At 43.0% G+C, this 24,212-nt stretch overlaps 1 protein-coding gene across 3 annotated transcripts in view; it reads left to right on the top strand.

The window, feature by feature from the left end:
* The window catches only part of LOC132826993 (V-type proton ATPase 116 kDa subunit a 2-like), a 90,080-nt gene that overhangs the window by 41,156 nt on the left and 24,712 nt on the right, over positions 1–24,212 (top strand). For all 3 annotated transcript variants that reach the window (XM_060843307.1, XM_060843306.1, XM_060843308.1), the window contains exons 9-16: positions 3,171–3,383; positions 4,661–4,811; positions 8,104–8,243; positions 9,132–9,289; positions 11,774–11,864; positions 16,303–16,421; positions 18,495–18,705; positions 21,270–21,389. In XM_060843307.1, coding sequence (XP_060699290.1) covers positions 3,171–3,383; positions 4,661–4,811; positions 8,104–8,243; positions 9,132–9,289; positions 11,774–11,864; positions 16,303–16,421; positions 18,495–18,705; positions 21,270–21,389 — 1,203 coding nt within the window. The remainder of the gene's footprint in view (positions 1–3,170; positions 3,384–4,660; positions 4,812–8,103; positions 8,244–9,131; positions 9,290–11,773; positions 11,865–16,302; positions 16,422–18,494; positions 18,706–21,269; positions 21,390–24,212) is intronic.

Here is a 24,212-nt window from a genome sequence, read left to right as displayed (position 1 = left end):
CTGAACCCTTTCGAATTTCACAACATCCTTGCGATAGGAAGGAAACCAGAACTGCACACAATATTCCAACAGTGGCCTAACCAATATCTTGTTCAGCCACAACATGACCTCCCAACTCCGGTACTCAATACTCTGACCAATACAGGAAAGCATACCAAACGCCTTCTTCACTATTCTATCTACCTGCGACTCCACTTTTTCAAGGTGCTATGAACCTGCACTTCAAGGTCTCTTTGTTCAGCAACACTCCCTAGGACCTTACCGTTAACTGTACAAGTCCTGCTAAGATTTACTTTCTCAAAAAATGCAGCACCTCTTATTTATCTAAATTAAACTCCATCTGCCACTTCTCAGCCCATTGGCCAAGATAACCTTCTTTGCTGTCCACTACCCCTCCAAGTTTGGTGTCCTTTCCAAACTTACTAACTAGACCTCTTATGCTCACATCCAAATCATTTATATAAATGATGAAAAGTAGTGGTTCCACCACCGATCCTTGTGGCACTCCACTGGTCACTCCATCACTGCCCTCTGTCTTCTACTTTTGAGCCAGTTCTGTATCCAAATGGTTAGTTCTCCTTGTATTCCATGTGATCTAACCTTCCTAACCTGTCTCCCATGGGGAACCTTGTTGAATGCCTTACTGAAGTCCATATAGATCACATCTACTACTCTGCCCTCATCAATCCTCTGTGTTACTTCTTCAAAAGACTCAAACAAGTTTGTGAGACATGATTTCCCAAGCACAAAGCTATGTTGATTATCCCTAATCAGTCCTTGCCTTTCCAAATACATGTATATCCTGTCCCTCGGGATTCCCTCCAACAACTTGCCCACCACTGACGTCAGGCTCACTGGTCTATAGTTCCCTGGCTTGTCCTTACCACCCTTCTTAAACAGTGGTACCATGTTTGCCAACCTCCAGTCTTCTGGCACCTCACCTGTGACTATTGATGATACAAATATCTCAGCAAGAGGCCCAGCAATCACTTCTCTAGCTTCCCACAGAGTTCTCGGGTCCACCTGATCAGGTCCTGGGGATTTATCCACTTTTATGTGTTTTAAGACATCCATCGTTTCCTGCTGTGTAAAATGGACACTTTTTCAAAATGTCACTGTCTACTTCCCTACATTCTACATCTTCCATGTTCTTTTCCATAGTAAACACTGATGCAAAATACTCGTTTAGTATCTCCCCCATCTCCTGCGGCTCCCCACAAAGGCCGTCTTGCTGATCTTTGAAGGGCCCTATTCTCTCCCTAGTTACCCTTTTGTCCTTAATATATTCGTAAATTAAGGATTGTCCTTAACTCTGTTTGCCAAAGCTATCTTATGTCCCCTTTTTGGCCTCTTGATTTCCCTCTTAAATATACTCCTACTACCTTTATACTCTTCTAAGGATTCATTTGATCTATCCTGTCTATACCTGACATATGCTTCCTTCTTTTTAACTAAACCCTCAATCTCTTTAGTCATGCAGCATTCCCTATACTTACCGCCTTTCCTTTCACCCTAACAGGAATACACTGTCTCTGGACTCTCATTATCTCATTTTTCAAGGCTTCCCATTTTCGAGCTGTCTGTTTACCTGCGAACATCTGCCCCCAATTAGCTTTTGAAAGTTCTTTACCAATACTGCAAAAATTAGCCTTCCTGTAATTTAGAACTTCAACTTTTTAGATCTGGTCTATCCTTTTCCATCAACTAATAGAATTATGGTCGCTGGCCCCAAAGTGCTCCCCCACTGACCCCTCAGTCACCTGCCCTGCCTTATTTCCCAAGAGTAGGTCAAGTTTTGCACCTTCTCTCGTAGGTACATCCACATACTGAATCAGAAAATTTTCTTGTACACACTTAAGAAATTCCTCTCCAACCAAACCCTTAACACTATGGCAGTCCCAGCCTTTTTGGAAAGTTAAAATCCCCTACCATAACCACCCTAGTATTATTACAGATAACTGAGATCTTCTTACAAATCTGTTTCTCAATTTCCCTCTGACTATTACGGGGTCTATAATACAATCCCAATAAAGTGATCATCCCTTTCTTATTTCTCAGTTCCACCCAAATAACTTCCCTTGATATATATCTGACATTATCCTCCCTTGGTACAGCTGTCAAAAATGCCACTCTCCCTCCTCTCTTGCCTCCCTTTCTGTCCTCCCTGTAGCATTTATATCCTGGGCATTAAGCTGCCAGTCCTGTCCATCCCTGAGCCACTTCTTTGTAATTGCTATGATATCCCAGTCCCATGTTCCTAACCATGCCTGAGTTCACCTGCCTTCCCTGTTAGGTCTCTTGCATTGAAATAAAAGCAGTTTAATTTATTTGACCTACCTTGTTCTCTGCTTTGTTCCTGACTGTTTGATTTGCTTCTTTTCTCAACTGGCCCAGTCTCAGATTGATCTCTTTCCTCACTATCTCCCTGGGTCCCAGCGTCCACATTTCACCTCCCCCCCCCCCCCCCCCCGCCCAACCACCACCACCACCAACTTAATAGTTTAAAACCTCCTGAGCAGCTCTACCAAATCTCCCTGCCAGTATATTAGTCCCCTTCCAATTTAGGTGCAATCTGTCCTCCTTGTACAGGTCACTTCTACCCCAAAAGAGATTCCAATGATCCAAAAATATGAATCTTTCTCCCATACACCAGCTCCTCAGTCATGCATTCAGCTACTCTGTCCGTCTAACTAAGGGGAAATATATTTGCTTCGGTCATTGAATCTGTAACCCATGTGATGCGCAGTTGATAATGTCAGAGAATGAAATATATTTGAATGCCAAGGGAATTGGAGGAGCTTGTGATTGGATGGGAATCTGTACCTGAGGTCGATGATCAGCCTCAACCTTGTTGAATGAGGGACCAGTCTCGATGGTATGAATGGTCTCTTCATGCTGCGGTTTCTTATGTCTCTCTGACATGGAGATAAGTATGAAGCTCCACTGAAAACCCCAGATCATTAATTTAAGAGTCTGTGAACAGAACTAGGCCATTCAGCCCCCAGAGGCTGTACCGTCTTTCAATGAGATCTGTGGCTTAAGTCTATGTACCTGCCTTTGTTCCATGTTTCTGAACAGGATCTATTATCTAATATAGTTGTGAATTATTTGCATGGGTTGGGGGTTGAAATTCAGAAATGTTTCTTTTTGAAACCCCCTCGTTTCCTCAGGTACTATACAGAACTGAGGAATATCTTCAGCAAGTTCTATGCAAGGCATCAGAATCTATCCACACGTGGCTTGTTCAAGTGAAGAAGATGAAGGCTATTTACCATATCCTGAACCTCTGCAGTTTTGATGTCACCAATAAATGTCTGATTGCTGAGGTCTGGTGTCCGTTGGCTGATCTGGCCAAAGTTCGCCAAGCGTTGGAAGAAGGATCTGTGAGTATTCCTTAATATCTTGTTAAATCTTTCCGCAGTGGCTGCAGATGTCCACAGTTTTCAGAATCATTACGGTGTGTTTGCTTTCAATTTGCTCAGCTGTCCTTTGTCACGTTTTCTCCAATGCAGTCTGCTTCCCCACCTCTCCACTCCAGTGACGGCTAAAGTTGACAATGACCGGTTTGAATTTTTTTGCAATTTCCACATCAGCTATCATTGTATCAATGTTTATTTGAAGACAGATTTAAGAGAATCATTTGTTTTCACTCTGCTTTAAGTCCTGAAGCCAGCTAACAATCCATTCTGTTGAAATGTGTCAATGGCAGATCAGTCAGTCTGAATTTCATTCATGCTTGAGCGAGAAATTACTGGGCAGGGAATATTCCATGTGGATGAAGTAATTCCATGTGGAATATTGGTGTACACTAAAATAAAAAAAATGATAGAGCTATTTTCTTTAATAACAGTGAATTAATTTATCAATGGTTTTAGTTAATTTGCACTAAACAGGTTATCATTGGTGACATTAAACTTAACCTCAAAATCCTGAGACCCAGAGGGTTGTGGGTTCTGTATTGGTGAACATATTTAACATTGTAATCAAAAGATTTTTGATCTGTCAGGGCAAGAAAGCAGGGTTTGTACTCGAGATCAGTCATGAGATTGAAAGGCAGAGCAGGCTTGTTGGGCCGAATGGTCTCTCCTGCTTCTACTACCTATTATCCTGTGTTTTGGTAGGCCACACATTATGGATCTTCAGGAAGGATCCTGCAATTTACTGCTGGGAAGTTGACAATGAATACTAGAATGTGGTTGTACTCAGCACATGGATTTCCAGATCTTTGAGTCTTTAATTAGGAATCAGAGCTCCATAGATGCCCAAATGGTTACAGTTGAGCTGCCTGGGGAATGAGACTGACCATGACCGGTGTGAATATTCTTAAGGACAGAGCGTTTATTTGAACTCCCGGTAGTGACGTTGGGTACAATTCCAGAGATTGTATCTTCAGGTGGCTATTGTTACCCATCGGTCTGGATACTCAGGAGAGGCAGAATATTCAAACTCTGGGGAAGATGTATCCTCTGAAATTCCAGCTCTGTGCTTCCTTTATTCTGTCTCTGTGCAATTATTAATGTGTTGTCTTTTGCTCGCAGCCCACACTCACTCTTAATTTGTCCCCAGCCTCCATTTTACTTTCCTTTTAGTTGTGATTCTGTTCTTGCGTATTTTCAATAATTAATGGTGAAGGCTATGACCATTTTTGTCTTTATTTCAGAGGAAGAGTAGTGCCACAGTTCCATCATTTGTGAACCGAATACCAACAACAGACACTCCCCCATCTCTCCTCCGAACAAACAAATTCACTTCTGGGTTTCAAAATATTGTGGATGCTTATGGAGTTGGAAGCTACCGGGAAGTTAACCCAGGTACATGAAGCTTGGAGTATTGTAAGCTGTTCTGGTCTCCATAAGGAGAAAGTGAGGACTGCAGATGCTGGAGATCAGAGTTCAGTGTGTGTTGCTGGAAAAGCACAGCAGGTCAGGCGGCATCTGAAGAGCAGGAGAATTGATGTTTTGGACATAAGTATATCATCAGGAATGAGGCTTGTGGGCCAGGGGGCTGAGAGATACATGGTGTGGTGGGGGAGGAGGATGGAGCTGGGGAAAGGTATCCAGGAATGCGCTAAGTAGATGAAGGTGGGGGAGAAGGTGAGAGGTCGGAGAGGAGAGTGGAGCGGATAGATGGGAAGGACGATGGGCAGGTCAAGAGGACGGTGTCACGTTGGAGGCTTGGGACTGGGATAGGTGCGGGAGGGGAAATGAGGAAACTGGTGAAATTCACATTAATTCCGTGTGGTTGCAGAGTCCGAAGGCAGAAAATGACGCATTCTTGCTCCATGCATCGAGTGGTTAGGTTTTGGCGTTGGAGGAGGCCCAGCACCTGCATTTCTTTGGTGGACTTGGAGGGCGAGTTAAAGTAGTCAGCCATGGGGCAGTGGGGTTGGTTGATGCAGGTGTCAAAGAGATATTCTCTGAAACAATCTGCAAGTTGGTGTCCTGTCTCCCTGATGTAGAGGAGACCACATCAGGTGCAACGGATAAAGTAGATGATATTTGTGGAAGTACAGGCAACTTTCTGTCGAGTGTGGAAGGATCCTTTGGGGCCTTGGACAGAGGTGAGGGGGGAGGTCTGGGCATAGATTTTGCACTTCCTGCAGTGGCAGGGGAGGTTGCCGGAGGTGGGGTGTGGTTTGGCAGGAGGTGTGGATCAGACAAGGGAGTTGCGGAGGGAATGGTCTCTCCAAAATGCCGATAGAGCTAGGGAGGGAAATATCTTCCTAGTGGTGGGGTCTGTTTGACAGGAAATGGAGGCGGATGATGCAAGTGGAGGAGGAGGTTGGTGGGGTGGAAGGTGAGGACCGGGCGGTTCTGTCCTTGTTACGTTGGGTGGGGTAGGATTCAAGGGCGGATAAGCACGAAGTGGAGGAAATGCACTGGAGGGCATCGTTGACCACGGGGGAGGGGAAATTGCGGTCTTTGAAGAAGGAGGCCATCTGGGATTTTCTAATAGTGGAATTATTTATTCTGGAAACAGATGCAGTAGAGGAATTGGGAACAAGGGATGGCACTTTTATAGGAGGCAGGGTGGGAGGAAGTGTAGTCCAGGTAGCTGTGGTAGTCTGTGAACTTGCGGTAGATGTCCGTGGTAAGTTGGTCCCTGGAGATGGAGATGGGGAGGTCCAGGAAGGGGAGGGAGGTGTATGAGATAGTTCAGGTGAATTTGAGGTCAGGGTGAAAGCTATTAGTGATGTTGAGTAACTGTTCAACCTCCTCATGGGAGCACGAGGTGGTGCCAATGCAGTCATTGATGTAACTGAGGAAAAGGTGGGGCATGGTGCCAGTGCAGTTGTGGAAGATGGACTGTTCCATGTACCCGACAAAGGGGCAGATATAGCTGGGGCCCATGCAGGTGTCCACTCCATCCAACACAACAAGGACTGAATCACTTCTGTGGTCCTCATCTTCCACCCCACCAACCTCCAGATATATTGCATCATCCTCCGCCACTTCCACAAACTACAAACAGACCCTACTACTAGGAAGATATTTGCTTTCCCACCCCTATCAGCATTTTGAAGAGACCGGTCCCTCTGTGAATCCCAAGTCCAATCAATACCTCCCACCAGCCCACACCCCACTCCCAGCACCTTCCCCTGTCACTGCTGGAAGTACAAAACCTGCGCGTTCACCTCCCCCCTCACCTCCGCCAAGGCCCCAAAGGATCCTTCCATGTCAAACAGAAAGTTACCTGTACCTCCACAAATGACATCTACTGTATCCGTTGCATCCGATGTGGTCACTTCTACGTCAGGGGACAGGCCGCCAACTGGTGGATCGTTTCAGAGAACATCTCTGGGGCACCTGCACAAACCAACTGCACTGCCCAGTGGCTGAACACTTCAACCCATCCCCACTTCACCAAGAATATGCAGGTCTTGGGCCTCCTCCGTTGCCAAATCCTAACCACCTGATGCCTGGAGGAAGACTGCTTCATCTTCCTCCTTCGGACTCTGCAACCACACGGGATTTATGTGGATTTCACCAGTTTCCTCATTTGCCCTACCCCCACCTTATCCCAGTCCCAAGTCTCCAACTTGGCACCATCCTGTTAACTTATCCATCGTCCTTCCCATCTATCTGCTCCACCCTCCTCTCCGATCTATCATCTTCTCCCCCACCTTCATCTACCTAGTGCATTCTCAACTAACTTCCACCCAGCCCCAACCACCCCCTCCCATTTATCTCTCACAAGCATGACCCACAAGCCTCATTCCTGATGAAGGGCTTATGCCTGAAACATCGATTCTCCTACTCCTCAGATGCTGCCTGACCTGCTGTGCTTTTCCAGCAACACATTCTCGACTCTAGTCTCTATATGATAAATTGGAAAACTGGGGAACAACATGTAGAAGAATGACACCAGGACTTCGAGGTCAGATCTATCAGGAAAGACTGAAGAGGCTCTTCCTCCTGGAGATGGAAGGTTGAGGGGTGACCAAGCAGCAGACATTAAGATTATTGAAAATGTTGGATAGGGTGGGTGTAGAGAAGCCATTTCCATTTGTGCAGATTCCAGAACTAAGGGCTGTAGATATAATAAACCCAGTCAGAAGGTCCTTGTATATTACAATCTGCCTGTAGTGGTCACAAAACAAATTTTTTCACAGTACTTTGGTACATGTGACAACAATAAATCAAATCCGAGGACTGAGACTGTGGAGCTTATTTCTGAGTGATTGAGGCAAATGGCATAGGCCCTTCTCAGGAGAACCAAACTTAAACCCACAATGAGAAAAGGAATTGAAGGGCGTACTGATTGGGATGATTGGTGGTTTCTGTGCTGTAAGTACTCACTGCTCTGTATTGTGGTATAAAGAACAAAGGAAATTACTGCACAGAAACATGCCCTCCAAGCCTGCACCGATCCAAATCCTCTATCTAAACCTGTCACCTATTTTTCCCTCAGGGTGTGTATCCTTTTGTTCTTTGCCCATTCATGTATCTGTATATGGATATGGATATACCTGGATTGCTGTGTGGCAATTTATCTTCATATCCTATGCTTATTTCTTAATACTTAATATGAAATTGTTTACTTGATTTAACTGCAAACAATTGATCCAGATACAATGGCATTTTCTGTTTTGTTTTCCAATAGGTCCTTACACCATTGTCACTTTCCCTTTCCTCTTTGCTGTAATGTTTGGAGACTTTGGACACGGTCTGATCATGTCTGTGTTTGCTTTATGGATGGTGCTTTCTGAAAACAACCCAAAATTAAAACGAACAAGAAATGAGGTGAGACTGAGGGCTGTGGGTGAATGCCCCATAAGTCTGGGGAGGGGGGATGGTGGGGGGGTGGGGGGTGGAGTATGAGTGTGTGGTACAGACACAATGGGCCAAATGGCATTTGACAATTCTGAGATTCTGTGTCTAACATTAAATATGATTTCACAATTGGGCAGCATTTGCTAAATAATGAGTATGCAAAGTAATTTGTTCTTACCAATTTCGATTGGCAGTTGTGTATACTGGAAGCTGCGCACATTAAAACAGAGAGCTCTGGTATTTACAGCCAGAAGAAACACACGCATGCACTGTGTCTGTTTCACCTCAGCAAAGTAGGTGACATCACTTGCTGGTTCATTTCTCAGGGCATTGTGTTGTCCAATCATAGTCAACTTGCCTGGTTTAAAATTTTAGTAAAGCTAGTTATCAATAACTCATGCATTCTCCATGACAACTCTACCAGACAGCATCCACTTGCCAACCAGTTAGCACTCTCTTCTCATACAGAACCTCAATTATCCGAGCATCGATTATCCGAATTTTGGATTATCCGAACAAGATCTCAAGGTCTCGTAAAAATGGCATTAGGCAACTCAGCAATCCATTATCGGTTAAACGGCATTATGGAATGCAGTGCTGGATAACCGAGAAATGTTCAGGTGACCAGCACTCCTAAATTATCGCTTGTTGCTGGTTATCTGAACGATCAATTATCCGAACAAAATACTGCCCACCCAACTCTTCGGATAATTGAGGTTCTACTGTAAATGTTGTTTACCTTTTTACTTTGGTATTTCTTATGAATTGTCCTGATGATTGCAGGTGAGAAGCTTTGACAAAATGTGTTTTTTTTTAAACAACAATTAATCATCAATGCCTTGTTTTGCTTGCTAACAGATCTGGAACACCTTCTTTGATGGGCGCTATATCATCCTGATGATGGGAATATTTTCCTTGTATACTGGTCTTATCTACAATGACTGCTTTTCAAAGTCTTTGAATATATTTGGGTCTGGATGGAGTGTCAAGAGTATGTATAACAACAACATCTGGAAGTAAGTACCTGGGTCCACGACCATATAGTTGTGATCTATTGAGTATGCTTTCTGACAGAGGGGTTGAAGGGTGCTGGGATATTAATCCGAAACCATCCTTTAGAACATAGAACATCGAACAATACAGCGCAGAACAGGCCCTTTGGCCCTCGATGTTGCGCCGACCTGTGGACTTTTCTCTTCTCAGCTCATCTCCTTACACTATCCCAAAATCATACATGAGCTTACCTAAGGACTGTTTAAATTTCCCTAATATGGCTGAGTTGACTACATTAGCAGGTAGGACATTCCACACCCTTACCACTCTCTGTGTAAAGAACCTGCCTCTGATATCTGTCTTAAATCTATTGCCCCTCAATTTGTTGTTATGTCCCCTCGTACAAGCTGATGTCATCATCCTAGGAAAAAGACTTTCACTGTCTCCCCTAACTAATCCTCTGATCATTTTGTATGTCTCGATCAAATCCCCCCTTAGCTGCCTTCTTTCCAATGAAAACAGACCCACGTCTCTCAGCCTTTACTCATAAGACCTTCCCTCCAGACCAGGCAACATCCTGGTAAATCTCCTCTGCCCCTTTTCCAATGCTTCCACATCCTTCCTGTAATGGGGCGACCAAAACTGTACACAATATTCCAAGTGTGGCTGCACCAGCGTTTTTTACAGTTGCAGCATGATATTGCGGTTCCGGAACTCAATCTCTCTACCAATGAAACCTAACACACCGTATGCCTTCCTAACAGCACTATCCACCTGGGTGGCAACTTTTAGGGATATATGCACATGGACTCCAAGATCCCTCTGCACATCCACACTACCAAGAATCTTTCTGTTGACCAAGTACTCTGCCATCCTGTTGTTCTTCCCAAAGTGCATCACCTCACATTTAGCTGCATTGAACTCCATTTGCCACCTCTCAGCCCAATTCTGCAGTTTATCCAACTCCCCTGCAACCTGCAACATTCTTCCAAACTGTCCGCTACTCCACCGACTTTAGTGTCGTCTGCAAATTTACTAATCCATCCACCTATGCCTGTGTCCAAGTCGTTTATAAAGATGACAAACAGCAGTGGTCCCAAAACAGATCCTTGTGGAATACCACTAGTTTACGTACATGTGCAATTATTCATTGTACAATGAATGATCTGTACGCACTGGCTGTCTGCTGGGTTCCATCTTTCACATCTTACCTTTCTTGCAGTTGAAATTAAAATTAGAAAGAGAGAGATTCCTGTGATAACTATGTAGCCTTGTAGCTTTCCCCACTCCATTGAATGATTGAGGCTGATCATCGACCTTAACTCCCCTTCCTCGTCAGCTCCCTGTCTCCCTTAATTTCTTTGCATGCCAAAGATCTGTCTATTTCAGCTTTAAATATATTCAATGACTGAGACTCCACAACTCTCTCAGGTGGGGAATTCTAAAGATTCACAGTCCTTTTGAGTGAAGAAATGTCCCCTCATCTCAGCCCTTATTCTGAGACTGTGCCCCTCTTTTCTAAATTATTCAACCAGAGGCAATATCTTCTATCCTGTAAAACTCTTTCAAAATCTTGGAGGTTTCAATGAGACCACCTCATTTTTTTGAATGGCAAATAATATAGTTTCAATGTCCTCAGTTTCACCTCCTTGCCCCGGGATGTGAAAACTGCCCAATCTAATGAAGCCATGATGTGGAGGTGCCAGTTTGGATTGGTGTGGACAAAGTTAAAAATCTCACAACACCAGATTATAGTCCAGCAGGTTTATATGGAAGTACAGCTTTCAGAGCTAGCGGCACTCTGAAAGCTTCTATTGGATTATAGCCTGGTGTTGTGTGATTTTTAACTTTATGTAATGAATCAGTTGTATGTGTGCGAGCATTCATCTAGGTGGGTGGGGTTACTTGTCAAAAGGGTGAGGGGTTGCGGACGGGTGTGGCAGACTGAGATGTTGGGCCTGTTATCAAGCAGAATCTGATTTGCTTACCTCAATGTAAGTTGCAGATCTAACAATCGGAAATCTTTTATCAGGCAGTATATAAATAAGTAACTGGTTTCATAAAATGCATATTGGTTTTATATGGACAGTCCTATTATAAAATCAATCAAATTATACTCTAAATCGAACAGTCCACAATTTAACCATGATTTAAAAGCTAATTTTCCTTGTTAAAAGAGGATGATAAAATATAAAGGATTAAGTGTAAAATTGAGGGTAAAAAATGAGGTCTGCAGATGCTGGAGATCAGAGCTGAAAATGTGTTGCTGGTTAAAGCACAGCAGGTCAGGCAGCATCCAAGGAATAGGAAATTCGACGTTTCGGGCATAAGCCCTTCATCAATTTCCTGATGAAGGGCTTATGCCTGAAACGTCGAATTTCCTGTTCCTTGGATGCTGCCTGACCTGCTGTGCTTTAACCAGCAACACATTTTCAGTCGTAAGTGTAAAATTGAGACTGGATTAAAGTTATTTGAGTTCTAGATTTGATGAATATGTTTTTTTTTAGGGAGGATGATCTTCGCTATAATCAGTATCTAACCCTGGATCCCAATGTCACTGGTGTTTTCAAAGGGCCCTATCCATTTGGTATTGACCCGGTGAGTGTTTCATGTTTTAAATTTAAATTGAACAAACTTGTAGAAGTAATGAGAAAATGATCTGTGTCGTTCTCAGTCAGACTGCAGATTGTCTGGTTTCCGAACAGGGTCAATTTAACTTGTCTGAAGTATTGTTTTTAAGTGAGTATCATGCAGACTTGAGAAGCTGGGGTTGTACTCCTTGGAGCAGAGGAGGTTTGATTTGAGGTATTTAAATGCAGTGGCTAAAGGGTGAATATTCAGAGGCCACAGAATTTAGCGGATTAACAAATGAACTGTAAGTGATATGAGAAAAAGGTTTCTTTAAGCAATGACTGGTTATTATTTAGAATGCACTATGTCTGAGTGTAGTGAGTATAGATTAAGAATAGTTTTAAAGTGACAGTGATAAATACTTGAGAAAGAAATGCAGAGATTAGACCATAAGAACTAGGACAGGAGTAGGCCATTTGACAACTAGAACTAGGGTCATAGCTCAGGAAGTGCTGCACTGTTGGAGGGTCAGTTGGCTATTTTTATTTTTATAAACCTTTTGAATTTTCAATTTATTAATTAATCTCTAAATCACATAGGATCCACATTGAGTTGATATGTTGGATACAAAATTGACTTGGTTAGAAGACAGAGTGGTTGTAAAGGGGTCTGTGTCCAGTGGTGCTCCACAAGCATCAGTGCTGGGACCTTTAATGTTTGTAATATATATTATATGATTTGGATGAAAGTGTAGGTGGTCTGATTAATATGTTTGTCGATGGCATGAAAGTATGAGGAGTTGTGAATGGTGAGGAAGGTTGTTAAAGGATACAGCAGGATATAGATCAGTTGGAAAGTTGAACAGAAAAATGACAGTTGGAGTTTAATCCAGACATGTGTCAGGTGATGCATTTTGGGAGGTCAAATGCAAGAAGAAAATATATAATAAATAGCAGGACCCATAAGAGCATTGGCATACAGAGAGATCTTGGGGTTCAGGTCCATAGCATATGGCATGCTTGCCTTCTGGATTGGGGCATTGAGTGTAAAGGTTCTAATGTCATGTCGTTAGTTAGTCAAAACTTTAGTTAGGCCACAAACAAAAACAAAAGTTTGGACTAGCTCAGCAGGTCTGACATCTGTGGAGAGAAAACAGTTAACGTTTTGGTTCTGAGGAAGGGTCACTCGACCTGAAACATTATCTCTGATCTCCCTCCACAGATCCTGCCTGTCCTGCTGACCCTTTCCAGCGATTTCTGCTTTTTGTTTCTGATTTACAACATCTACAGTCATTTTGGTGTTTATTTGGTTGAGCCACATTTGGAGTATTATGCTGTTCAGGTTGCCACACTATAAGAAAGGTGTGCAATATTTGAACAGATTGAAAAAGAAGTTTACCAGAATGTTGCCTGAATTGGAGTATTAGCTGTAAGGAGAGTTTGGACAAACTTGAATTGTTTTTGCTGGAGTGTTGGAGGCTGAGGAATGACCTGAGAGAAGTGTGGACAACGGGGATAGTCAAAGTCTTTTTCTTAGGGTGGAAATAGGGTGGTAACAGCGCAGTACAGAACCTTCAGCCCTCGATGCTGTGAAAATAATCTGATGTCCGTTTAACCTACACGGTTCCATTATTCTCCATATGTATGTCCAATGTCCATTTAAATGCCCTTAACGTCGGTGAGTCTATTACTGTTGCAGGCAGGCCACCCCTACTACTCTGAATGAAGAAACTATCCCTTATATCTGTCCTAAACCCCTCACCTCTCAATTTAAAGCATGTCCCCTCATGTTAGCCTTCACCATCCAAGAAAAAAGGCTCTGTGTCCTCTGATTATCTTTTACATTTTGATTAAGTCACCTCTCAAACACCTTCTCTCCAGTGAAAACAGCCTCCGTTTCCTCAGCCTTTCCTCATAAGACCTTCCTTCCATACCAGACAACATCCTAGTAAATGTCATCTGAACCCTTTCCAAAGCCTCCATATCCTTCCTATAATGCAGTGACCAGAACTGCACGCGATACTCCAGGTACGGCCGCACCAATGTCTTATACAGCTGAAGCATGACTTCGTGGCTCCGAAATTCAATCCCCCTAGACACCATATGCCTCCTTAAATATCCTATCAACCTAAGTGGCAACTTTTGAGGATTTATGCACCAGGACTCAGAGATCTCTCTGTTCATCTATACTGCCAAGAATTTTACCATTGGCCCAGATCTCTGCATTCCTGTTACTTCCTCGAAAATGAACTACCTCACACTTTGCCGCATTAAACTCCATCTGCCACTTCTCAGCCCAGGTCTGCATCTTATCCATGTCCTCCTTTAACCCACGACATCTTTCGGCACTATCCAAAGCTCAGCCTACCTTTAGCATCATCTGCAAATTTACTAACCGTCCTTCTATGTCCACATTAATAAAAATAAGATTCTGCAGTGAACACAAAGTAGATCCTTGTAGGCTTTGGGTTTTCCTTGATTCTATCCACCAACAAATTCTCATGTCCTCTCCTGGCTCCTCTTAGCCCTCTCTTTAGATCTTTTCTGGGTAACTTATAACTCTCAAGCACCTAACTGAGCCTTCATGCCCCATCCTCACATAAGCCGCCTTCTTCCCCTTGACAAGAGCTTCAACTTGTTTAGTAAACCATGGCTCCCTCTCTCAACAACTTCCTCCCTGCCTGATAGGTACATACTTATCAAGGATCCGCAGTAACTATTTGTTGAATAAGCTCCACATTTCAAGTATGTCCATCCCCTGCAGTTTCCTTCCACATCCTATGCATCCTAAATCATGCATAATCGCATCATAATTGTCTTTCCCCCAGTTATACCTCTTTCCCTGCAGAATATACCTATCCCTGCCCATTGCTGTTGTAAACAAACCAAATTATGGTCACTATCGCCAAAGTGCTCACCTACCTACAAATCTAACACCTGGCCGGGTTCATTCCCCAGTACCAAATCCAACATGGCATCTCCCCTTGTTGGCCAGTCTACATACTGTGTCAGAAAACCCTCCCGCACACATTGAACAAAATCGGATCCATCTAAACTACTTGAACAATAGTATTCTCAGTCAATATTGGGGAAGTTAAAATCTCCCATAATAATACCTTGTTATTCTTGCTCCTACCGAGAATCATCTTTGCTATCCTTTCCTCTACATCCCTGGAACAATTCAAAGGCCTACAGAAAACTCCCAACAGGGTGACTTCTCCTTTCCTGTTTCTAATCTCAGCCCATACTACCTGAGTAGATGAGTCCTCAAATGTTATCTCAGCTGCTGTAATACTACCCTTCATTAACAATGCCACACCCTCCCCCTTTTATCATTAGTCTTTGTTCTTGCTGAAACATCTAAATCCCAGAATCTGCAACAAACATTCCTGCCCTTCCTCTAGCCATAGCTCTGAAATGGCCACAACATCGAAATCCCAAGTACCAACCTATGCTGCAAGTTCACCCACCTTATTCTGGGTGCTGTTGGCATTGAAGTACACACATTTCAAACCGACATCCTGATTGCTGATGCCCTCTCGCAACCTTGTAAACCTATCCCTGAGCTCACTACCCTCAACCTCCTGAATGTCAGATCACTAGGGGGCATAGGTTTAAGGTGAGAGGGGAAAAACTTAAAGGAGACGTATAAGGCAAGTCTTCTTAACACAGAAGATGGTAGTTGCCTGGAGCACACGCTCAGGAGCGGTGGTAGTAGCAGATATGGTAGCAACGTTTAAGAAGTACAAAGATGGACAAATGTACAGGCAGGGACTAGAGGGGTATGGATCATGTGGCAGCAAAATGGGATTAGTTTAGAATGACACCACAGCACAGATATGGTGGGCCGAAGGGCCTATTCTGGTGTTGTACTAGATTAGATTACTTACAGTGTGGAAACAGGCCCTTCGGCCCAACAAGTCCACACCGACCCGCCGAAGCGCAGCCCACCCATACCCCTTACCTAACACTACGGGCAATTTAGCATGGCCAATTCACCTGACCTGCACATCTTTGTGAGTGTGGGAGGAAACCGGAGCACCCGGAGGAAACCCACGCAGACACGGGGAGAATGTGCAAACTCCACACAGTCAGTCGCCTGAGTCGGGAATTGAACCCGGGTCTCAGGCGCTGTGAGGCAGCAATGCTAACCACTGTGCCACCGTGCCACCCACTGTTTCATGTTCTATATTTGCTGCCCTTTGAAACAATGCATTCTAGATCAGCCTAACACATTGAGTGAAAATATTTTGTCCCCATTCTGATCTTTTACCGCGTGCTTTTTGTTCATCTTCTGCTCTTAGAAACAGAATAAGAACTCCTCTGCCAAATCTCCCCTCAACCTTCCCTGCTGTAAGGAAAGCATTTTAGCTTCTCTTGAGTCTTTCAGCCTCCATATTGTAACCTTGGTCCATCAACAGCCTAAAAGCTTTATGTCTATAATTTTTTTTGTTCTGTCTTTGCAGATTTGGAATCTGGCAAGTAATCGTCTCAGTTTTCTGAATTCATTTAAAATGAAAATGTCAGTGATCCTGGGCATTATTCACATGACCTTTGGGGTCATTCTTGGAGTCTTTAATCACTTGTAAGTTCCTCTAGAGCTAACAGAACATACCAAGGAAAATTGTGTTTGAATAGCTTAGGATCATAGAATCCCGACAGTGCGGAAAGAGGTCATCAGGTCACGAGTCTGCACTGACCCTCTGAAGAGTGTCTCACCAAGGCCCAGCCTCCTTACCCTGTTTGGACTGTGAGAGGAAACCGACATAGACACGGGGAGAATGTACAAGCTCCATACAGTTGCCCGAGGCTGGAATCAAACCTGGCTGTGCTGCTGTGAGGCAGTAATGCTAATCATTGAGCTGCCATGTTGCCTCACTCTGACAGAGAGAGCAAATAAATGGATAAAGGGAAGCATGTAAATGTGCTGAACTTAGATTTCAAAAAGGCATTGACGTAGCTGCTATTATCAAAGATAACTCCACAAATAACAGCATATGGAGTAATGTATCTGAGGGATTATTTACCTAAGATTTAGAAGCAAAGAGTTGGGACAAATGGATCATTTTTAGGCTGGCAAACCATAACTACTGGAGTGTCACAGGCATCAGTTCTGGGATTTCAACTATTTTACAATCTATAATCAATGAATTGGTGTACAGGATTATGGGGAGAGGGTGGGTAATGACATTGAAGTGTTCTTTTAGTCATGATGGTATTGAATGGTGGAGCAGGCCCTTCATTCCTGATGAAGGGTTTTTGCCCGAAACGTCAATTTTTCTGCTCCTTGGATGCTGCCTGACCTGCTGTGTTTTTCCAGCACCACTCCAATCTAGACTCTGATTTCCACCATCTGCAGTCCTCACTTTTGCCTTAATGGGTTGAATGGTCTATTCCTGTTCCTGTGTTCCTAATGAATTATATGTAGGCACCACACACATAGCTAAATTTGCCAAATACACCAAGATAACTAGGAAAGTAAGTTTTCAAGAGGAGGCAATGATTTAACAAAGGGATATAAATAAGTTGAGTGAGTGGGCAAAATTTTAGCAACTCGAGCAATGTGGGAAATGAGAGTTTGTCCACTTTATAAGGAAGAACAGAAAAGGCAATGTATTATTTAAATAGAGTGATTGCAGAACTCTGAGATACGGAGGGATCTGGATGTTCTGCTACATAAATCACAAAATGTTCGCTTGCAGATGCAGCAAGTGAAAGGAAACCGAATGGAAAATTTTTGTTTTCAATTTGTTCACAAGATATGGGCCTCTTTGGCTGGCCACCATTTATTGCCCATCCCTAATCACTAGGAGAGCAGTTAAGAGTCCACCACACTGCTGACAGTTTGGACTTGCAAGTAAGCCAGACAGGTAAGGATGGCAGATTTCCCTTCCTTGAGGGTCATTGGGGTCAACCAGATGGGCCTTTATGACAATTAACAGTGCCAAGCTTCTCATTATTTATTTTAACATCTCTTTATGTGGCTCGGTGTAGGTTTTGGTTGTAATGCTCCTGTGAAAGACTTTGAGCTGCTTTACTGTATTAAAGATGCTAAGTGAGTGCAAGTTGTGAATATGCTAAGAGGACACTAGTAAGAGAAGAGAATGTGCTTCTCTTAGCACATTAACAACTGGTCACAATATGTAGAAAGTATTTGATTTGCACATGTGAAATTACCAAAAGAGATGAATGTCAAACCCGGGCTAGGTCAAAAACTAAAATAACGCAGGAAAGATTCTTTAGCTGTTATCAATGGTTTGATTGACATTGGGATGATAATTATGCAGAGAATTTAGAAGTAGGCGTATTTTCAATCACCTGTGATTGCGACCCTGAACATGATGTACAGTGCTGGGTTGTGAATAACTTGTGGTTCAATGATCTGCATATTTAAACATGTTTTGTGATGAGATTTGACACATTGTTAATGGTTTGTAGTCCTGTGTTTTTAGTCTGTACTATTTGCCAATTTAATACAACATTCAGAGAATGAGAAGCTATTAGTGGAGTGTCTGCTGTATTTTTTTAATTGTGACAAAATTATCACGGTAACATGATGAGTTTTTCTGCTAGAAAATTAATTCCTTGCCCAAGCTTGTGAAACAAATGTTAACACCATGCTGTTTGATTAATTTTATTTTCATTTTTTATAAACCAGGCACTTTAAGAAGAAATTTAATATTTACCTGGTATTTATCCCTGAACTGCTGTTCATGATGTGTCTCTTTGGGTACCTTGTCTTTATGATTATATATAAATGGTTGGCATATTCTGCTGCAAACTCCGATTTGGCTCCAAGCATCTTGATTCATTTCATTAACATGTTCGTCATGCAGCAGAACCAAGATGCGAAACTTTATCCTGGACAGGTAGGTGTGTTAGTGCACATTTATCATTCGACGTTTGCTATAGAAAGTTTGTGAAATTAATTTAGATTGTTTGCCAATTTAAAAAAAAATCACCTTGTCACAATCACATACAGCCAGCGTGCCAAACAGAAACTGTATCACTGGAAAATGTCACATTCTTGGAAGAATATAGGAACAGAAGGAGGCCATTCAGCCTCTCTGGTCTGCTGTTCAATGAGATATGGTTGATCTGTTTTCCAACTTCACAGACTACCTTGTCTTTAATGCACATATTTGGCAAGATTCTACCTTTGATTTTAAAGTATTAATTGAACTGGTAGATGGGGACAAAGTTCCACATTTCCACTTTGTTTTGTGAGAAAGTGTTTCCCAAATTCTGTCCTTAGTGGTCTCGGGGTGATGTGATCTTAAGGTTGTATCCCCTTATCCTGGACCCCACCAACAATTAGTGGGCGGCACGGTGGCACAGTGGTTAGCACTGCTGCCTCACAGCGCCTGTAGACCCGGGTTCAATTCCCGACTCAGGCGACTGACTGTGTGGAGTTTGCACGTTCTCCCCGTGTCTGCGTGGGTTTCCTCCGGGTGCTCCGGTTTCCTCCCACAGTCCAAAGATGTGCGGGTCAGGTGAATTGGCTAAGCTAAATTGCCCGTAGTGTTAGGTAAGGGGTAAATGTAGGGGTATGGGTGGGTTGCGCTTCGGCGGGTCGGTGTGGACTTGTTGGGCCGAAGGGCCTGTTTCCACACTGTAAGTCTAATCTAAAAAAAACCAATAGAGAATGTTTCTCTCAATTGGTTGTATCAATCCCTTTTGAATTCCTGAAATTCTCCATCAAGGCAGCCACTAAACCGTTAAATCTCAATGACCAAAAGAATAATTTATGAATATTCTCATAATTAACATCTGGATGAATTTGTGCAGCACTCACTCGAGATCAGCCTGCCCTTCTGAAAGTGAGCTATCTACTATACATTACTGTTGCTGTGTTCTAACAGGGCTTTGTTTAACTGTCATAAAACTTCCTCCTTTTTATATTGAAGACCTGATGGTAGCCACCTTGATTTAGCATACTGCTGGACTGTATTTTAGTGATCTGTGTAAATGTTCCTTAAACCTCTTTAGGCCTCTTTTCTTACTGATTTTTCACAATTTATAGAACATGCTTTGAATATCTGTTTTTGGTTCAAAATAGATGGCCTTAAAGTTTCTTAATTTGTTACCTAATATTTTAATTTTTGTGTGGAATCATACTTTGATAAGAGTCATACATTTCTGAACTTCACTCCGTATGACCTTATCATTCAATACACCAGAAGACCTTTGCATCTGAATCTGTATCAGCCAGAAGCTGGAGTTTGTCGTGTGGCCTTCAGCTGCGGAGCTATTAGTAGCCAGTGATTTAGCCCTGATTAATGTACTTTACTGGAGATATCACATGATTTGCTTGCCTGCAGGCAGTGGTAGAGTAAACACACTTTATTGTGTTTAGAGCTTCAGAATTTGGAAATAATATATTTGCAGATAAGGAAGGAAAAATAAGGAGTACAAATAACTAGATAAGTAGATTGTTGTAATCTAGTGTACTTTTGGGGCAAAAATCTTAATTTTGCAGCGATGATCCTTTTAAGAGTTGGACTTCTGTCAGAGAGAGTTTTGTGGAAAGCACATTGCTTCCAATGATTGATTCTGTGATCCAAGTTAAATGGGAGATGAACAACAGAAAAAGTCAACAAGTAGTTAATTGAAGGGGTGGAGTAGATTGTGAGAATGTTTGGGGAGGGAGTCATGGTATTCGTGTTAGTTTTAGGTTAGAACAATTGACTTGCAGAGGACCACTGGGCCCAAAGATGCAGCTTTCCTTCAGTGCTGCCCCTGGATGGTGCAATACTCCCTCAGAACTGTCACACAAAATACCACTGACAGTGGCAATACTCTCTCAGCATGCCTACCCTTCCAAAAAAAACACAGTGCAGAGCTCAGGCGGTACTCCTTCAGAACTGTCACTCAGTGCCAAGGCTTTCAGTACTACATTACACTTGAGTGTTAATGCAGATAATGGCCTGCTGCAAGGGCAGTGACACAACCCCTGGGCCCTGTGCTGCTCTGAGCTTGGGCCCCTAACCCACCCACTGGACCAAGCACAGCAAGGCTCCTAAAGCCCAAGTTATTGGGGCCCTGTCCTTGAATGACTAGAGATGAACTTGAAGCCATATCCAGACTCTGACGAGAGATATGGTTTTTCTGTTTAACTAGTTTTCAAAACATTTCCTTAATCATTTGCATCTATCAGTTATTCTGACTCCACTGTATTTATCAGGTCACTTATGATATGACCAAATATACTGTTTCAGCACCATATCATCCTACAAAATGTTCAAAGTATGTTTCTTATAATTGAGTACTTGGTTCCCAAAAGTCAGAATTAATAGGACTCTAATTTGTTTGTAATAAATTAGTTTAATATGGACAAGTATAAAAGTGACCAAATTCAGCAAGAAATATTTTCAGAAAATGAAGCTTTTGTCATGATACAAATGTTCGTTACTTTGTATTTTGTTTTGAACAGAATGGATGCCAAATGTTCCTAGTTGTGATTGCTGTACTATCCATTCCTGTTTTGCTGTTTGGAAAACCAGGATATCTCTACTGGAAGCATCACGGAGGAAGAAACTTTGGGATGTATAGGGTAAGTCTTTAAATCACAGCAGTGTTTGCGTAATTATAGATTTGAGTTTAAAAATGATATAGAACAGTCTAGGAACAGGGCCTTCTGTGTACCATGTCTGCGCTGACCATCAGGCCTTTCTAAAGTAATCCCATCTGGCTGCACATTGTCCATATTCCGCAATTCCCTGCCAATTCCCTATTCCGATGGCAGTGAGAAATGGAAGAAAGTGGAGAAGTACTTGAAAACAATTCAGACTCTGAATTGTCTGAAAACTGTCCTGTTGGATAGTTACATGGACCTCCTGGATTTGTCTGTCTGTTATTATTATCTGGACTTGTCACCGTCGGAATGAGGTTTGAGAGACTTGTGCCATGGAACCCGAGAGAGCTCCCAGTACCACAGTCAGCAATGAGAGACTAACTTAGAGTCATAGAGGGTCACCAGCACAGAGACAGACTCTTTGGTCCAACTTGTCCATGCTGACCAGATACCCTATATTAATCTTGTCCTATTTGCCAGCACTTGGCCCATATCCCTCTTAAACCCTTCCTATTCATATACCCATCCAGATGCTTTTTAAATGTTATCATTGCACCGGCCTTCACCATTTCCTGTGGCAGCTCATTCTATGCACTCACTTCCCTCTGTGTGAAAATATTGCCCCTTGAGTCCCTTTTAAATCTTTCCCCTTTCACCTTAAATCTATGTCATCTACTTTTGGACTTCCCACCCTGGGGAAAATACCTTGTCTCTTTACCCTATCCGTGCCCCTAGTCATTTTGTGAACCTCTATAAGATCATCCCCCAACCTTCAATGCTCCAGGGAAAACAGCCCCAGCCTAATCAGCCTCTCCCTATAGCTCAAAACCTCCAACCCAGGCAACATCCTCGTAAATGTTTTCTGAACCCTTCCAAATTTCACAATATCCTTCCTATAGCAGGGAGATCAGAATTGCAAACAATATTCCAATACTGGCCTAACCAATGTCCTGGACAACTGCAACATTTTGTTGAGAGGTGCAAGGGAGGAGCTGAGGACTGCTGGGAAGGTGAGTTAAAAAACAAAACTTTTTGAACTGAGCGGCGAGAAGAGAAACGAGAGCCACTGGGAAGTTTTTAACTGGGTGAGATCTAAACCTGAGACCCTACACTGTAGGGCCTTCCTCCCATCCACCTCCTCTAATCTTACGAAGAGTTTGTCAACTCGGTAAGTTCTCAAGTTTTCTCATTTCTTTTTCTTTCCTTTTCTTCCTTTATTTAGTCACAGAGTCATAGAGATGTACATCATGGAAACCGATCCTTCGGTCTAACCCATCCATGCCGACCAGATATCCCAACCCAATCTAGTCCCACCTGCCAGCAGCCATTCCTATTCATATACCCATCCAAATGCCTCTTAAATGTTGCAATTGTACCAGCCTCCATCACATCCTCTGGCAGCTCATTCCACATACCACCCTCTGCATGTAAACATTGCCCCTTAGGTCTCTTTTATATCTTTCTCCTCTCACCTTAAACCTATGCCGTCTAGTTCTGGACTCCCCAACTCCAGGGAAAAGACTTTGTCTATTTATCCTATCCATGCCCCTCATAATTTTGTAAACCTCTATAAGGTCACCCCTCAGCCTCCAATGCTCCAGCCCCAGCCTGTTCAGCCTCTCCCTATAGCTCAGATCCTCCAACCTGGCAACATCCTTGTAAATCTTTTCTGAACCCTTTCAAGTTTCACAACATCTTTCTGATAGGAAGGAGACCAGAATTGCACACGATATTCCAACAGTAGCCTAACCAATGTCCTGTACAGCCACAACATGACCTCCCAACTCTTGTACTCAATACTCTGACCAATAAAGGAAAGCATACCATACGCCGCCTTCGCTATTCTATCTACTAGCGACTCCACTTTCAAGGAGCTATGAACCTGCACTCCAAGGTCTCTTTGTTCAGCAACACTCCCTAGGACCTTACCATTAAGTGTATAAGTCCTGCTAAGATTTGCTTTCCCAAAATGCAGCACCTCGGATTTATGTGAATTAATCTCCATCTGCCGCTTCTCAGCCCATTGACTCACCTGGTCCAGATCCTGTTGTAATCTGAGGTAACCTTCTTCGCTGTCCGCTACACCTCCAATTTTGGTGTCATCTGCAAACTTACTAACTGTACCTCTTATGCTAACATCCAAATTATTTATGTAAATGACAAAAAGTAGAGGGCGCAGCACTGATCCTTGTGGCACTCCACAGGTCACAGGCCTCCAGTCTGAAAAACAACCTTCCGCCACCACCCTCTGTCTTCTACCTTTGAGCTAGTTCTGTATCCAAATGGCTAGTTCTCCTTGTATTCCATTAGATCTAAACTTGCTAATCAGTCTCCCATAGGGAACCATGTCAAATGCCTTACTGAAGTCCATATAGATCACATCTACTGCTCTGCCCTCATCAATCATCTTTGTTACTTCATCAAAAAACTCAATCAAGTTTGTGAGACATGATTTCCCACGCACAAAGCCATGTTGACTATCCCGAATCAGTCCTTGCCTTTCCAAATACATGTACATCCTGTCCCTCAGGATTCCCTCCAACAACTTGCCCACCACCGAGGTCAGGCTCACTGGTCTGTAGTTCCCTGGATTGTCCTTACCACCCTTCTTAAACAGTAGTACCATGTTTGCCAACCTCCAGATTTCTGGCACTTCATCTGTGACTATCGATGATACAAATATCTCAGCAAGAGGCCCAACAATCACTTCTCTTGCTTCCCACAGAGTTCTCGGGTACACCTGATCAGGTCCTGGGGATTTATCCACCTTTACCGTTTTAAGACATCCAGTACTTCCTCCTC

Source organism: Hemiscyllium ocellatum, chromosome 24 (genome assembly GCF_020745735.1).
Source record: "Hemiscyllium ocellatum isolate sHemOce1 chromosome 24, sHemOce1.pat.X.cur, whole genome shotgun sequence".
In the NCBI taxonomy this organism is placed as follows: Eukaryota; Metazoa; Chordata; class Chondrichthyes; order Orectolobiformes; family Hemiscylliidae; genus Hemiscyllium; species Hemiscyllium ocellatum.
Note: the sequence above shows the minus strand (reverse complement) of the source record. Positions and strands in the feature narration are given on the sequence as shown.